At 50.7% G+C, this 16,029-nt stretch overlaps 1 protein-coding gene across 4 annotated transcripts; it reads left to right on the forward strand.

Moving 5' to 3' along the window:
• Nucleotides 1-7,959: 7,959 nt before the first annotated feature.
• Nucleotides 7,960-14,444, forward strand: LOC146075920 (serine/arginine-rich splicing factor 3-like). 4 transcript variants are annotated; one of them, XR_014473662.1, is made up of 7 exons: nucleotides 7,960-8,125; nucleotides 8,660-8,803; nucleotides 9,003-9,210; nucleotides 9,625-9,759; nucleotides 11,336-12,465; nucleotides 12,960-13,046; nucleotides 14,237-14,259. XR_014473662.1 is itself a non-coding variant. In XM_083185618.1 (7 exons), the coding sequence occupies exons 2-7, from the start codon at nucleotides 8,770-8,772 to the stop codon at nucleotides 14,262-14,264; spliced, it is 531 nt and encodes a 176-aa protein (XP_083041744.1). In that variant the 5' UTR covers nucleotides 7,960-8,125; nucleotides 8,660-8,769; the 3' UTR covers nucleotides 14,265-14,444. The 4 variants fall into 4 exon arrangements, 1 of the variants encoding a protein (XP_083041744.1); XR_014473664.1 differs by lacking the exon at nucleotides 14,237-14,259 and having other exon boundaries at nucleotides 11,336-11,774; nucleotides 12,427-12,465; XM_083185618.1 differs by having other exon boundaries at nucleotides 12,427-12,465; nucleotides 14,237-14,444.
• The last annotated feature ends 1,585 nt before the right edge of the window (nucleotides 14,445-16,029 follow it).

The raw sequence follows: 16,029 nt of genomic DNA on the forward strand, positions 1-16,029 counted from the left end.
CTTTGTGAATACCCTTGGCGCGGTTGCTAGCCCAAAGGGTAACGCCCGGAATTGTAAATGCAGGTCTCCTATGGCAAACCTCAACAAGGTCTGATGCTCCGGGTGTATAGGAACGTGCAAATATGCGTCCTGGACATCCATGGACGCCAAAAATTCTCCCTGGTCCAGACTCAGGAGTACTGACCGTAGAGACTCCATTTTGAAATGGTCTACCCATAAATGAACATTTAGAGACTTCAAATTTAGTATTGGTCTGAAAGACCCGTCTGGTTTGGGCACCAGGAACAGCGTGGAGTAAAAGCCTTTCTTCCACTCTGTCTTGGGGACTAGTGTCACCACCCCTTTTTCCAAAAGGGAGTGCGCTGCTCTCACAAGAGCTGTACGCAGCCGTGCCTCCTTTGGTAAGGATGTGGGAATGAACCTCTTCGGAGGTGGCCCTCTGAAAGGGATTTTGTAACCCTGTGTTATGATGTCTAGCACCCAGGCATCCTGGTCTAGAGAAGCCCAAGCGTCCCTGAAGAGCGTGAGACGCCCGCCCACTTTTGTCACTGTCGGGCAAAGCCCCTGACAGTCATGCAGAGGGTTTATCCTCTCCTTTATTGGCAGGCTTCTTGTGAAAAGAGCCAAATTTTGACTTTTGTGTCTTGCCTCTAGAGGGCTGAAACCTTCCCCTGAAAGACTGTCCTCGAAAGGACGCACCACCTCTAGGGGAGGGCCGAAAGGACGGCTTAAAAGCAGAAAATCTGGACGTCTGCTTTGCTGAGGAGGCCGGCAGGAATGTACTTTTGCCGCCTGTGGCCTGTTTTATAATCTCCTCTAATTCGGTACCAAAGAGTACCTTTCCTTTGAAGGCTAATGTTTCCAGAGCCTTCTTGGACTCATTGTCTGCTTCCCAGGCTTTTAGCCAAAGCACTCTCCTGGCATTAATGGAGACTGTGGACACTCTGGTTGCCATTTTAATAGCTTCCTCCTCTGCTTCAACTGCATATTCTGCTGCTGCCTTAATCTTTTCTGCCAGCAGTAATGCACCCGGGTCAGCCTGCAGCATGGTGCATAATTCACCAGCCCACTCTATCATGGCCTTAGAAACCCAGGCTGAAGCAATAAGGGGTCGTAAGGTAAACCCCACCCCTTCAAAGATAGCCTTGAGGTTTCCCTCCAGCTTTTTATCCACAGAATCTTTAAAAGCTGCACCGCCCTGTACTGGTAATACAGTAGCCTTGGACAAACGTGCCACTGAAGCGTCCACAACTGGGACCTTTTCCCAGAGCTCCGCATGAGACTCTGGCATGGGGTACAGACTAAGGAATCGCTTAGGCATCTGAAGCCTCTTATCAGGAGTTTTCCAAGCCCCTTCTAACAATTCCTGTAACCCCTCATCTGAAGGAAAAGTAACAGCCTCCTTCCGCTGTCGCTTAAAAACACCTTTAACAGGAGTCTTATCCTCCACAGTCAGCTTTAAAGCCTGCTTCACAGCTACATTGAGATCCTCTATACCAGCAGCAGAGTTCTCTTCCAAATCATCACCCTGATCCCAGGGGATGTCAGTATACTCTCCTTCCTCTTCATCTACCACAGTAGTTAAGGCATAAGACCTTCTAGGGGTCCCTGCCACATCATCCATTTTGTCCAGCATTTCACTGAACCTGTTAATCCCTTTTGCAGTATCCTGCATCACCTGGATAAGTGCAGGATCTGCCTGGGTAAGAGGCAAGGAGCCAGACGACTGCTGAGATGATGGCATAGGTCTCTGTGATTCTACCAGCCCATCACTCTGCCTGTCCAAAAGCTGCACCAAAGCGTTTACTGACCTGCCTAGGGCCCTGGCCCACGCAGGTTCCATATGCTCTGCCCTATGGGGATCACTGCCCATGGGTCTCACATCAGCGCAAGTAATACATAAGCCCCCCTTGGCCATCTGCTCAGGGACAAATTTTTGTGTGCAAACATTGCACGCGCTCAGTGCATTAAGGGCTCCCTCCCCCAAAACCACAGCCTGATGCTCAGACATGATGCAAGTGATAAATGTATATCTATCAGTATACACAGTGCAAACAATGTACAAGCGTTTATACAGAGGCAATGCACCCAATCACTTATCTGTCTGTTGGTTTCAACTGCGGGGAAGCGATGCCCAGGAAATCCAAGTCACTCTGCCAGGATCAGTAAGCCAGCTCAGCTCCGCTGCAAGCGTTCTGAAAGGCGCCAAAGTCAGAGTGAAGGAAGAGACCACCGGTCCCTGCTGCTGCGGGGTCCGTGACCTTTTGGCGCCAACCACCCCCAGCAAGCCGCTCCTTAGGTAGGATTTCCTAGTTCCAGTGTCTCCCCCTCAAATGGGGATCACTTGGAACATGCCTGTCACAACGCTGCTGTCCTCTCATCTAGGAGCTCAGCGTGTAAGCTCCGCATAAAATGGCCGCCGCCATCACGGAGCGCCTGTCCCCCATGATCCCCACCTAAGCGTGGAGCCGGTTTCAGGGTACTCCGGAGCCCAGGCAGCCTTTTAGAAAAGGCTATAAGCGCTGCACAGGGGGACCAGACAGTGTCTCCCCTGTGCACAGTGAGCTGACAGGACGTGCTTCTGTCAGCTCCTGCTGCGCAAGCAGTGTGAGGATTCACTATGAGAATCCTCACACTGTGCCTACCTAGCTAGGGTAAAAGTTAATAAAATAATAAAAATCCCCTAACTACTCTAATTCTTCGGCTGCTCCTGCAGCCCTTTAGAATAGCACCCACTCCAGTGGGCACCTAACACGAACTGAAGAGTCCAGGGATGCAGTAGGGGAGGAGCCTACCCTCTAAAACTTTAGGATAGGTGCCTGGCTCCTTCGGACCCTCCTACATCCCAGTGTTGAGCTGTGTCACCAGGACCATTGAAAGAGAAATGACCTTATGCCACATGGAGTGGGCCACAATGCAGGGACAGTGACGACGGGGTGACATAGGGTGCTAGTGTGGGATAGAGAGACGCAGGGCGCTAGGGAGGAATAGAGAGAGTTAGGGTGCTAGGGAGGGCAGAGAGACGCAGGGCGCTAGGGAGGGCAGAGAGACGCAGGGCGCTAGGGAGGGCAGAGAGACGCAGGGCGCTAGTGTGGGATAGAGAGACGCAGGGCGCTAGGGAGGAATAGAGAGAGTTAGGGCGCTAGGGAGGGCAGAAAGACGCAGGGCGCTAGAGAGGGCAGAGAGACGCAGGGCGCTAGAGAGGGCAGAGAGACGCAGGGCGCTAGAGAGGGCAGAGAGACGCAGGGCGCTAGAGAGGGCAGAGAGACGCAGGGCGCTAGGGAGGAATAGAGAGAGTTAGGGTGCTAGGGAGGGCAGAGAGACGCAGGGCGCTAGGGAGGGCAGAGAGACGCAGGGCGCTAGGGAGGGCAGAGAGACGCAGGGCGCTAGTGTGGGATAGAGAGACGCAGGGCGCTAGGGAGGAATAGAGAGAGTTAGGGCGCTAGGGAGGGCAGAAAGACGCAGGGCGCTAGAGAGGGCAGAGAGACGCAGGGCGCTAGAGAGGGCAGAGAGACGCAGGGCGCTAGAGAGGGCAGAGAGACGCAGGGCGCTAGAGAGGGCAGAGAGACGCAGGGCGCTAGGGAGGAATAGAGAGAGTTAGGGCGCTAGGGAGGGCAGAGAGACGCAGGGCGCTAGAGAGGGCAGAGAGACGCAGGGCGCTAGAGAGGGCAGAGAGACGCAGGGCGCTAGAGAGGGCAGAGAGATGCAGGGTGCTAGGGAGGGCAGAGAGACGCAGGGCGCTAGGGAAGGCAGAGAGACGCAGGGCGCTAGGGAGGGCAGGGAGAAACGCAGGGCGCTAGGGAGGGCAGAGAGACGCAGGGCGCTAGGGAGGGCAGAGACGCAGAGTGCTAGGGAGGGCAGAGAAACGCAGGGCGCTAGGGAGAGCAGAGGGGAAGGGCGCGAGAGAGAAGTAGGGTTCTAGGGAGGGCAGAGATATGCAGGTTGCAGTGGAAGCTGGGGAAAGGAGGAATTGGCTGGTACTGTAGGACAAGGAGTGCTGCGTACTGTATTAGAGAAGAGCAAGGACAGACTATGTGGGGACAGCAGGACATAAGGTTACTGTATCAGAGAGTGAGATTGAGGGGACTGTCACTGCTGGGGCCAGAGCAGGCGTGCTGCAATGCTGACAGCCTGACACAGTGACACATCCCTTCTAGCAGCAGGGTAGGTAGAAGGGGCGGAGCCACGTATGTACCTGTGTCTTGTAGTAGGGGCTGGGGTGGCTGTCATGGATGTGGCCACCGCTCAGCACTCTCCCCCAGCCCAGCCCGACTCACGCTGCCGCCGCTGCTAGCCCCGGCCTCCGCGGCCATTTGAAATATGGCTCCAGTTCGTGAGCCAATCGGAGCTCACGTCCCTGCAGCCAATCACAGCGACTGCAGGAACACGAGTTCTGATTGGCTGGCGGCCGGAGCCACATTTCAGTCAGCCGCTGACTAGGGGCTTGGGGAAGCTTGCGCTACAGCACACAGTGCGCTGAGTGCTCTAGTCTGAATAGCAGTGAGCATCGGGAGGAAGGGGGTGACTAGTACTTGTAGCGGCAGCCCGAATCACCAAGTAACAGAGTGGCCCGGGGGGCACATGGCACTCTGCCCCCCGGCCCAGCCCGCCACTGATATCCATATTCTGGTGCATTCTCGCCTTTGGCATTTGCTACACCACACCTAGGATGGACACTAAAAATGTCACATTTCCAGAGCCCCACTTCAAAATTCAAATTGTATGTGTCATCCCTCCTGACCCCAAGTCCACCAATCCACTTCTGACAATGTACAGTTGCTTCCTGGGTGCCCTCTGGCTCCTAGTCCGTTACAATATACAGTATGAACATAGTGAGGTGGCATTAACACGGCTTCATCAAGGCAACTTAATGTCCGTATCACAATGTGGCGTTTCCCTTATTAGATCTTACTGAAAGAAAAATCTAACAAAATAAAGGCCCTTATTCTGATCGGTGCGGATCTTCCCGCTTGCGTACGGGCCGCCGATGTTTATCGTCTGCGCATGTGCAGAGGTCACTCTGCGCATGTGCAGGCGATTTCGCCGCATGGATTCTTTATACGCCGCACAGGGGGCGTAGAGGGGCGTGAGGGGCTACTTAGCCTCATTACCCTATGCATACGCCCCGCGTTTCATGGGCGTTCCCATGCAAACGCGGGGCGTATGCATGGTAATGAGGCCGTGACGCGTGGGTACGGGGCGGGCATCTGACATCGCCGGATGTCAGCTGCCCGCCCCCATACAAGATTTCACACGGACAAGTGTCCGTGTGGTCTTGTGTTGCGGGACCTGGTGGAGCGTGCGGCCCTGCATTCGATGTTCGGCGACCATCGAATGCAGGGGCTGCTCCCAAGATGGAGGAGGCGTATCCCCGTCCACATTCATGCGGACCGCCACATATCCGCATACGGACGGAGGTGGCGATCCGTATGGAAGGCGGGGATTCGCCTGCACGGTCGCGGCCGCATATTCTGATCGGGCCGCACCGATCAGAATAAGGGCCAAAGTTCACTCTTTCTGACAAAATCCTTCTTAGATGGACAAAACCCTGTGCACTGCAGGGGGGCAGATGTAAAATGTTCAGAGAATTAGATTTGGGTGAGTTATTTTGTTTCCGTGCAGGGTAAATACTGGCCGCTTTATTTTTACACTGCAATATAGATCTCTTTAAACCACACCCAAATCTAACTCTCTCTGCACAAGCAACATCTGCCCCACCTGCAGTGCACATGGTTTTGTCTATCTAAGAAGGATTTTGTCAGAAAGAGTGAACTAGAATAAGGCCCATAATATCAGACTGAAATAGACACTTATGTGTGTATGTATATATATATATATATATATATATCCTACTTATCCTATTGTATTTCGTTCGTCCACCCACCTATTTTTAGTATGTTAACTCTTATGAGCAGGGCCCTCCTTCCTCACGTACTCACCCTACCTCATTACCTCACCTGTGCTCCTGTCCTGTTCTTCCCTTCCTCTACTTCATCTTCAGTCTCCTTGACAATTTTGACACCTACTTCTGAACTGATGCTGATTTTAGTTCTACCAGCTATACCCCTATTTATACTGTATCTTTCAACACACCCTGTACGTTACCTTGTAATTTTTTTTTTTTTTTTTGTTTGCTATGTACGGCGCTGTGGACACTTTGCGGCGCCTTATAAATAAACGTACTACTACTACTACTTGGTGGCACTCATGGGACACACATCAACTATTCAAATTTGGACACAGGGGTTCACAAATCTAATAAACATAAACTTTGTCAGGATCAATAATCCTGATCAGATATATAATGAAAAACATACCTAAAGTATATAGCCCCCTCATCCCCATGATTGGGCCACCGACTCCCTGACGTTCGTCTGGTGAAACTGATTTCCCCTCCAGGCAACATGCGCACAGACTTCTGAGTGGCCGCTTATACCCCTTTTACACCGCCGCGAAACCCTGGGTCTTCGGCGGGTCAGACCCAGGTCAGCGGTGGTGTAAATGGGACACGCCGTGTCCCTTTACACGGGACTTCTACCCAGGTCCTGACCTGGGTAGAACACGGCTAGGACCTGGGTAGAGGGCGGTGTAAATGGGTACGCCGGGTCCTCCGACCCAGCTACCATTTACATCAATGGGGGGCGTGCAACCTGCGGACCACCGCAGATTCATGCCCACAGTTACAGTCTGCGCGTGCGGAGACTGAGGGCTGAGTCAATGTCCTTTCCTATGAGTGTGCAGGGTGCGCGGTGCCAGCCCGTGACGTCATGACGCATGGGACCGGCCCGCAATGCTCTCTTGGGAACGGGGGAGAGCCGGAGCAGCACCAGGCAGCTGACGGAGCGGAGACAGAACGATTGGCACAGTGTTGTAACTGACCGCCGTGGGAAAGTCCAAAAACAGGTACATTCGGTACAATTTATATTTGCCGGTCGGACTGTTCAAAAACGGTACTGAACCATCAAATTCCGTACAGTTGGAGGGTATGGTTTTGACATCGATGGGGGAGAACCAGGTGGTTTTGCTTTTTCCTGGGACAAAGAGCATAGCTCCGCCCAGGACACCAGTGAAGCCCCGCCCCCATATTCTGATTGGCCCACAGGCCGATCAGTCAAAGACAATCAATAACCATCGATATGTAAAAACATCAATGGTCATCCATTGCAAAGTTATGCACCATCGATGGCCAGTTGCACTTTTGCCATCAATGGCAAACATCGATGGCAAAGGCAATGATGGCCATCCCTAATCCTGGCCATACATGCTGCGATACGGGCGTGCTTTCCGTGCTTAATTAGCACTGATCGCATTGCATTGCCTGTGCATGCGTTTTGCATGCAATGCGATGCAATGTGATGAAAACTAAGTACAAAAAGTATGTGCATCGCAGCGTGTATGGCCAGCATACCAGATTATCCTCTATTTTTATGGCGCAAAAAGGGATCAACAACGTCCGGTTACATACAGAAAGTATTGGCCCCTGAAACAACTAAAGCCCCACCCCCAGGTTCTGATTGGCTTACGGGACAGTCAGTCATAGAAAATGAATGACCATCGATAGGTAAAACTATTGATAGCCATCCATCACATAGTATTTTCTTATCAGTGGCTGTTTGCAGAATCACTATCGATGGCAACCATCTATGGCGACCGCGCCGAAGGCTATCCTACCTCCACCCTCCAAACTGATGGCAGAACACAGCCCGGCCGCACCTCAAGCCCCACACCTCCCCTCCCCTCCCCCGGCCTGATCATAACCACATTGTAACCCCGCCCCCTTTCCCCGGAACTACCCCCCACCGTGACCACAATCACATTTCAGCCCCTCCCCCCTCCGCAGGCCACCACCCCCCAGCCCCCGCGATATTCCCTGCTCCCTTGACACCCGCCTCGCAACGCACCCACCTCCTCTCCCAACTCCGCCCCCGGACAGTCGATGGGATCGACAGATTCTTCCCATCGCCGTGCCTGGGGCCGCGCATGCGCAGGCAGTTCCTTGCGGCCATCTCGCGACACGACGCCGTGAGACGCAACAAGGACGTTGCCGCGGTGACGACACAAAGGCGAAGTCGGTCCCGCAATTACATCGCCCTGAAGCGGCTGCGGGGGGACAGATCGGCCTGAGGTGAGCTGGCGGAAGCCTGGAGCCTTACTGACAGCGCCTATATACATGTTACATCAGAGGGGACATAGGCGGTAATAGAGCATTGTTCCTCTCGGGCAGCACGGTGGTTAGTATTGCTGTGATTACCATTCCCACCATGGCCCTATCTGTGTGGGGTTTGTATGATCTCCCCGTGCCTGCCTGGGTGCCCTATAGCGCCCATTGGGTGGTCCCTGGCATCTGTGGGTGGTAATGGCCGCTGATAGGTGATCCATCTCCTGTACACAGTGCATGTAATGGGCTGATGTATGTGACACATGTATGTAATGCACACGCAGTGCTGGTGGTCACTTGGCTATTACACGCGGTTTCTTATGGCTGCCACATGCTGATCAGTCTCCATCTTCTATGTTCTTCTCCCCAGTACATCCCATAGCCCATAATGGTCCCGGTCATACACTATCACTTCCCCAGAGCACATATGGTAGAATCAGCGCTGCATCTCCCATTGTCCTGATATCGGGTGAGCGTAACCTTATGAATGTGTCTTTGTAGCGTTGCTGTGATCGGTTGGTCGCCCAGACTACGTAACCTGCAGCTGGGGAGAGGGATCACCACAAGTTGTCAGTGAGGAGAGGGAGAGGATCTCCAGACCGGATTCACGAATGAGCTACGGATCCCGCGCCTCATCAGAAACCGGTAAGTAGCTCTCCCTTGCTGCCTGCTGTTCTGTAAGGCGGATGTGTTCCTTATCCCTGCCAGGCTGTGTTATTGCCTGCGTGCACTGATCTCGTGGGATAAAGTTGCCGCCATTTTGTCGGTCTCATATGTATAACAGATTTGTATCCATGGATCTGCTTTGTCTCTGACCTATGTATTCTCCCTCTGTATTTTGTAGCCATGCACCGTGACTCCTGCCCACTGGACTGCAAAGTCTATATTGGGAACCTGGGTAACAATGGTAACAAGACAGAACTGGAGCGGGCTTTCGGCTACTACGGACCCTTGCGCAGTGTGTGGGTGGCCAGGAACCCCCCTGGCTTTGCATTTGTAGAGTTTGAAGACCCCAGAGATGCAGCGGACGCAGTGAGAGAGTTGGATGGACGGTAATTTCTTCCCTTCTCTCTGATTGGTGCACAACCTCACATTCCACTTGCTGCATGTTGTAAATTGGTTCATTATTGGAATTCTTCTTCCTTGGGTACAGGGGGAATTCTCTTACAGGAATGAGATCAGATTCCGTGTGACCCCTACAGACTTCCCTGAGCTAACAGAGCATAAACCTATTTCATCTGAGTATATAACTAGGTGTTATTCATTGTGCTGGGGATAGCTGGCATAGCTGGCTACTGGGCGGCCATGTGCTGTAGTAGCTGTGACTCCACATATGGGCGACTTAGGGCTGATCAGACACAAGAACTCTCTGCAATGCTGTCTGCGTCAGCTGATCTGTGCCAGGATGTCGGCACGCCGCAGAGATTCCTGCCCTTATTCCTTCTCTGCTTTGTGCTTCTCTGTAGAACTTTGTGTGGATGTCGTGTCAGCGTAGAACTGTCTAACGGGGAGAAACGCAGCCGGAACCGCGGACCGCCGCCTTTTGGGAACAGACGACCTAGGGATGATTATCGCAGAAGAAGTCCGCCGCCGAGGCGCAGGTATGAGGCGGCTATTTGCTGAGTATTGTGCATCTGAGCATCATTATGTCCTCAGCGCATTTGCAGCAGTTAGTGAGCAAGACCTAAGGTACTGCAGTGTTGCCTGGTTCTATTCTCAGCGCGTGGTCACCAGTTAGTGACTGATTCAGCCCACACACGCACCGATCCCGGCGTGCGTTGTGGGCTTAACTAGCACACTTAGCATCGCATCGTATGCCTTGTGCATGCTATGCTAGAAAAGGCTAGTACAAAAAGTATGTGCAGCACATACTTTTTGTACTGTACGATGAGGTGCCGCGGGAGCGCGCACCCCATCGTACAGCATCGCAGCGGCCGCATCGGTGCGTGTGTGGCCTCCATGAGGCCTAAGGTACTGCAGTGTTGCCTGTTCTATTCTCAGCACGTGTGCACCAGTTAGTGACTGAGGCCTAAGGTACTGCAGTGTTGCCTGGTTCTATTCTCAGCGCGTGTGCACCAGTTAGTGAGCGAGGCCTAAGGTAATGCAGTGTTACCTGGTTCTATTCTTAGTGCATATGCACCAGTTAGTGACTGAGGCCTAAGGTACTGCAGTGTTACCTGGTTCTACTCTCAGTGCATATGCACCAGTTAGTGAGCGAGGCCTAAGGTACTGCAGTGTTACCTGGTTCTACTCTCAGCGCGTGGTCACCAGTTAGTGACTGAGGCATCTGTCAAAGCAGCACAATATCTGACTCAAGAGATGACCATTTTTCTGCTATAGTTTTGCCTTTTAGATCGCAGCTATTCTATTCCCGGCCACTAATGGTTCCCGTACTTAAGGTGTTGTGCATACACAGGTCCGATTTGGCCTATTGTCACTTGATTCTGATGGATTCAGGTAACGGGTGATAAGAGGCAAAGTCGGACGTGTCACAGGATCAGAGCTGGAGGTTATACCAGCTGCAAGTATGATCTCCAACCTTGCTCCCTCCCTGCAACAAGGAGCGGGAATCGCATACTATAGGTCACATGCAGAAAGACCGTATGCAATGTTTCATATGGGATCCTGCGGCTCTGGGGGATTGGATGCAAATACACTACTCCGAGAAGTCTGAGCAGTGTATGTGCATCTTAACTCCATTATTATATTTACATAGAGTACAAGTCCATAGTCTTTATTCCACTGAATAGCTGAAGACCACTGAGCGAGGCTGCTCTCGGTACAGTGAGACTCAAGTCCTCAGGCGGAATTCAGATGTTTATCTCGCCTGATCTCCCATCTCAAGTGATGTGAGATCAGGCGGTGTCGCGCACAGACAGCCTGGGTTTAGCGGTGTTAAATGGCTAAACACGACCAAAGTGCTGGACGTGAGGCTAGTTTCAGCGCGCTACAGCCGCCGGTGTGAGCTGACCTGCAGATGCTGGCAGCTGTTTCCGCCTGAATGGAGGAACTATTCAGTTGCTTTGTCAGGCACCAGACACGGTCGGCTGCCCGCGAAAGATTTGAATTCCGCCATTTGCTCCCAATGAATAGATGGTTATACTGTTTTTGTTTGTATTTATTTCTGTTATATGTGTGTGCCTTTGGTCCATCTAATAAACATGAAACCCGTTACAGAGTCACCATCATGTCTCTTCTCACCACCCTCTGGGTCTACATTAGTCAACTAGCCTTATCAGCGTCATGTGACCAGCGCGCCCCATTCAGCTTGGCTGGTGTTGTATCACATGACCCAGGCATGGCCAGTCACCAGGTTGCACCGCCCTTTGGCTCCCGAGCATGCTGTCCACTCAGCCTTCTACCTCTCCAACCTTAACCAAAACTCAGCAGCGGCAGCAGCAGCCCACACATTACCGGCCAGTCCGCACGGCTCTTAACTTTGTCAACAACTGCAGCGCCAGTCTACGGCTGAGCAATAAAAGCAGGAAAAAGCACCACATCCCCCTCCGCCAACCATCTAAATTCAACGCAACACCTGGCAAAACCTTGTCAACAAATTCTACTTGGCCACGTGTCGGCATCCACCATTTCTAGCTTGTTGCCACCCAAACAACTAGTAAGTTTTCTCCTGCTTATACCGAGTTTTCTGCTGGTTATATAAGACATTACGCAGCTTTTGTAAGGTCATTCATTGGTCTGAGGCCGGCTGTGCAGAAACTGGAAGGTAACTGACATTGCTTGCCACTTATGGGTGATCTGTGTGAGGCTGGGGCACATATGTACAGGACAGGGGTGTGTATACTCACCTAGTCGGTCCTCTTCTAATGCTGGGGTCTAGATCTATACTAACCATCATACGTTCCACTAACCAAGTATGGGACAGTACAATCTGCCTAAGGGGATGTTCCCCTTACCAAATCAGACCACAAGCTAAATGTGCTGTAACTGTAGTTACCCAAATATCCCTGTTGTGTTGGGCTAAGGCCCCTGGTTTGCAGTCTGGGTTCACGAGTGGTGATCAGGGCAATGCCCCACAGCTGGTAGCTGGCGAGTACGGGCACTATAGCGGATGTGATTCCTGCTTGGGTTCCGTATCCATTCCCAGTCTCTCCTCCCAATCCTAGGTGTTAGTGATGGCTTCTATCTTGCATTGGTATAAATTGGGTCCTTCATTGAGCACATTTGGGGCCCCCTCCCTCCGGATTGGTTTTCCACCACAGATGAATTTCCTTTTTTGATTTTTACATTTTTTTTCCCTTTTGTATTAGATCACCCAGGAGGAGGAGCTTTTCCCGTAGCCGTAGTAGGTAAGGTTCTCTCTGTATTGCGTGTGACACAATGCGTCACAGCTTCAAATCTCCATGTTTAATTGGATCGACCTGTTGGTTATCCCTGTGTATACTGCCAGTGACATATGCTATGACAGAGTAATAATACATTGTCACAAAATAAAGTGATGTTTCCTACTGCTGGCAAATGTGAGCGATCTACAGATGACACTGTGGTGTGACCTATTTAGTACTGTCACCCTTTATACTAGATTCTGCCACTTGTGATGCAGGAATTTATATGGCGGGGCCACACTGAGTTAGGATATATTATCTGTGTTTCATGTTTGTTATTGTGTGTCAATATTTCGCTACTATTTTAAACATACTCCAATAAAAGTTACATTTTAATAAACCCTGTCTTCCAGTGCACCACACAGCAACATACTTTTCTTTCCCCTGTAATTAATTTTGACCTAGACATTGTCTACCCAGTGACCACACCCCCTCATTTCTATGCGTTTTGCCTTCAGGTCCCTTTCTAGAGACCGCCGGAGGGAGAGGTCTGTGTCCAGAGAGAGGAATCCTAAACCAGCTCGTTCATTCTCTAGATCCAGAAGGTATTTCATTCTTCCCACCCTCAGCCAGTGAGACCGATGGAGCATTGTGTTAGGCTTGAGCACAGGGGGATGGTTCCGTTGGTTTCGCGCCCCTGGTTGCATCTTATCCCTGTAACCGGACTGTTCAGTGTTAAATGGTTTTATTTTTGCGTTCTTGTTGCGCCCACATAGATTGGATTTGGTAAACCGAAGCCAGGACTCTTCTACTCCTGCTCATCTCCTCGGGAGACAACAAATAGAAATCATGCTAAGCCGTCTGTCAGCACAATGTTGTGGGAACACAATATTGCCACGGATATACATAATGGATTAGTGGCTGTTAGGGGGGGGGGATGCAGTACTGCCACAGACATAAATAATGGGATAGTGGCTGTTGGGGGTGAGCAGTACTGCCACTGACATAAATAATGGGATAGTGGCTGTTGGGGGTGAGCAGTACTGCCACAAGTAGCAGAAGGAATGGAATAATGGCTGTTGGGGGGGGGGGGGGATGCAGTACTGCCACGGACATAAATAATGGAATAGTGGCTGTTGGGGGTGAGCAGTACTGCCACAAGTAGCAGAAAGAATGGAATAATGGCTGTTGGGGGGGGGGGTGCAATACTGCCACGGACATAAATAATGGAATAGTGACTGTTGGGGGGGTGCAATACTGCCACGGACATAAATAATGGAATAGTGTCTGTTGGGGGGGTGCAATACTGCCACGGACATAAATAATGGAATAGTGATTGTTGGGGGGGTGCGCAGTACTGCCACAAGCAGCAGAAGGAATTGCATAGTGGCCGTTGGGTGCACAGTACTGCCACAGGCAGCAGAAAATTGAATAGTGACTGTTAGGGGTGTATGGTAGGGTTGGGATCGTTTAGTCGACCATAACTAGGTTGGCAAGCATCGATTTGACATGGAGCAAGGTCGACATGGGCACAGTTTGAAGTGCAATGCTTCGGGCACACTATTTTATTCTACCACCACGCCTAGTGGATGGTAGGGCATGAAAAAACCCTTGTGGGAACATGTCGGCTCAAAGACCAGTGAAAAAAACCATTTTGACCTAACGCTAGTGTCGACCTAATGCTTGTATCCCGTACAGTACTACCACAGGCAGCAGAAAGAATGAGGCCTTCTTCTCTTACGGTATGTGATTTTTCTCTGGTGTGTAACAAGGTTTTTTACTTTCTTTCTTCCAGCCGCTCAAGGTCAATCGAGAGAAAATAGTCCGTCTGTCATCCACACGTACAGATGACATTGACATCGATTTTTTTTTTTTTTTGTTTTATTGTCCTTACTGTTTTTTAACATTGTTTATTGGGTGTTTTCTTGTATTGTGTCCTGTAAGAGGTGATGGAAGATGATCTGTTCCGTACAAGGAACTAGCAAATAAAAACTGCTGACTTTTTCTATATATCTTGTTCTATCTTATTGGACCGGTTTAGACCTAACCAAACCTGTTGGGGCTGCTGAGCTTCTATCTGTATGTATAGAAGTCCATGGGCCCTGTGTAAGAACCAAATCTTCTGCGTTCTGTAAGATCTAAGCACAATTCTGTAGAATGGGGGGGGGGGGGGGTCTACTACAGATCTGGGGTTAAGGGGTGGTCTGGCAGTTTGCTGCACATGTAACATAATATTTATATTACTGTTATTGTTCAGATTGGGGCGTTTTTATGCCTCCCTCTAATTGTACAAGATGTATATTATATATAATTGCTGTAGTAAGTAATGGTCTTGGAGAGGACGCATGGGCCTAGAACCCTCCATTACCCCATGGTAAGCTGCGCAGCATTCCAGTCCTCATAAGGGTAAGCGTACACACCGGGCGATTTTATGCTGCTTTCTGACAGTCTCACTAGTTGGCTTAGAACGTAAGTACGGATCGCTCTGTGTGTAACGCCATGTGCGGCCCCGCGTGTTGCTTTACCACATATAGGGGCAGATGTATTGAGCATTAACAAGAGATAAATGCATAAAGAGAGATAAACGTCCAGCCAATCAGCACCTTACTGACTTTTTTCAAACACAGCCTGTAACACGGCAGTTAGCAGGTGATTGGCTGGTGGTTTATCTCTCTATCATCCTTGCATTTATCTCTTGTTAAGGCTTAATACATCTGCCTTATTTTGAGATCATCGGCCTGTGCTACACTGGTTAGCACAGGTGACCTTACACACATTGCTACATGTATATCGGTGATCTAGCTGCCAGGAGGCAGTGTGTATACAAATTAAATCGCACACGACACACTTCCAGGGTCCCTGCTGTATACACACACTTCCACGGTCCCTGCTGTATACACACATTTCCTTCTGTAGTGATATGCTGCTGACCCCAGGACATGAGATCAGTGACCTCTACTGTGTCATACACAATCACTACTGAGATGTGAGTATATATCGGGGGGTCACATCCGTTACCCTCTGCAGTCACCTGTAACCAAATCTCCATAGAATAAGGCTGTATTTCACCGGAAGTATTTCCATGTTATTTGGAACGTTACATCTATGAAAGACTGTGTAACATTGGTAATGTGCAGGTGATCTCTTTGTACGTGTAAGGTTTATATCCCGTGCCTTATTTTAGGTGCTATTAAAGTTGGGTTACATAAACACTAGCAAAGCCTTTCTCATTGTAACTTTGTTCTGGGGAATTTAACCTCACCATACTCCACACTGGCATTTTTTAGGCTAATGGGGTGATTACAGTACCGTTTCTAAGCAATCCGACTAAGTCGCTTAGAAATGAAGTACGGATCGGCCCGTGACCGCTTGTCACTATAGCCTGACTAGATTTATACTGCAGGCGTTATACTCTCACCAGAGAACACCGGCCGTGACCGATCGCTCAGCACATATCACTGGTGCAGCGCTGTATACGGAGTGACACTACATCGTACAGCAGGGAGCCTGACTAGATTTATACTGCATGCGTTATACTCTCACCAGAGAACACCGGCCGTGACAGATCGCTCAGCACATATCACTGGT

This window comes from Crinia signifera, chromosome 4, assembly GCF_055691185.1.
Source record: "Crinia signifera chromosome 4, ASM5569118v1, whole genome shotgun sequence".
NCBI classification, from domain to species: Eukaryota; Metazoa; Chordata; class Amphibia; order Anura; family Myobatrachidae; genus Crinia; species Crinia signifera.

What these genes read in the sequence shown, in the direction of transcription:
- LOC146075920 (XM_083185618.1), top strand. Translation starts at nt 8,770, where the DNA reads ATGAGCTACGGATCCCGCGCCTCATCAGAAACCG. An exon ending in CCGCGCCTCATCAGAAACCG is followed by an intron (nt 8,804 to 9,002) that starts GTAAGTAGCTCT and finishes TGTATTTTGTAG; the next exon opens with CCATGCACCGTGACTCCTGC. An exon ending in TTTTCCCGTAGCCGTAGTAG is followed by an intron (nt 12,466 to 12,959) that starts GTAAGGTTCTCT and finishes TTTTGCCTTCAG; the next exon opens with GTCCCTTTCTAGAGACCGCC.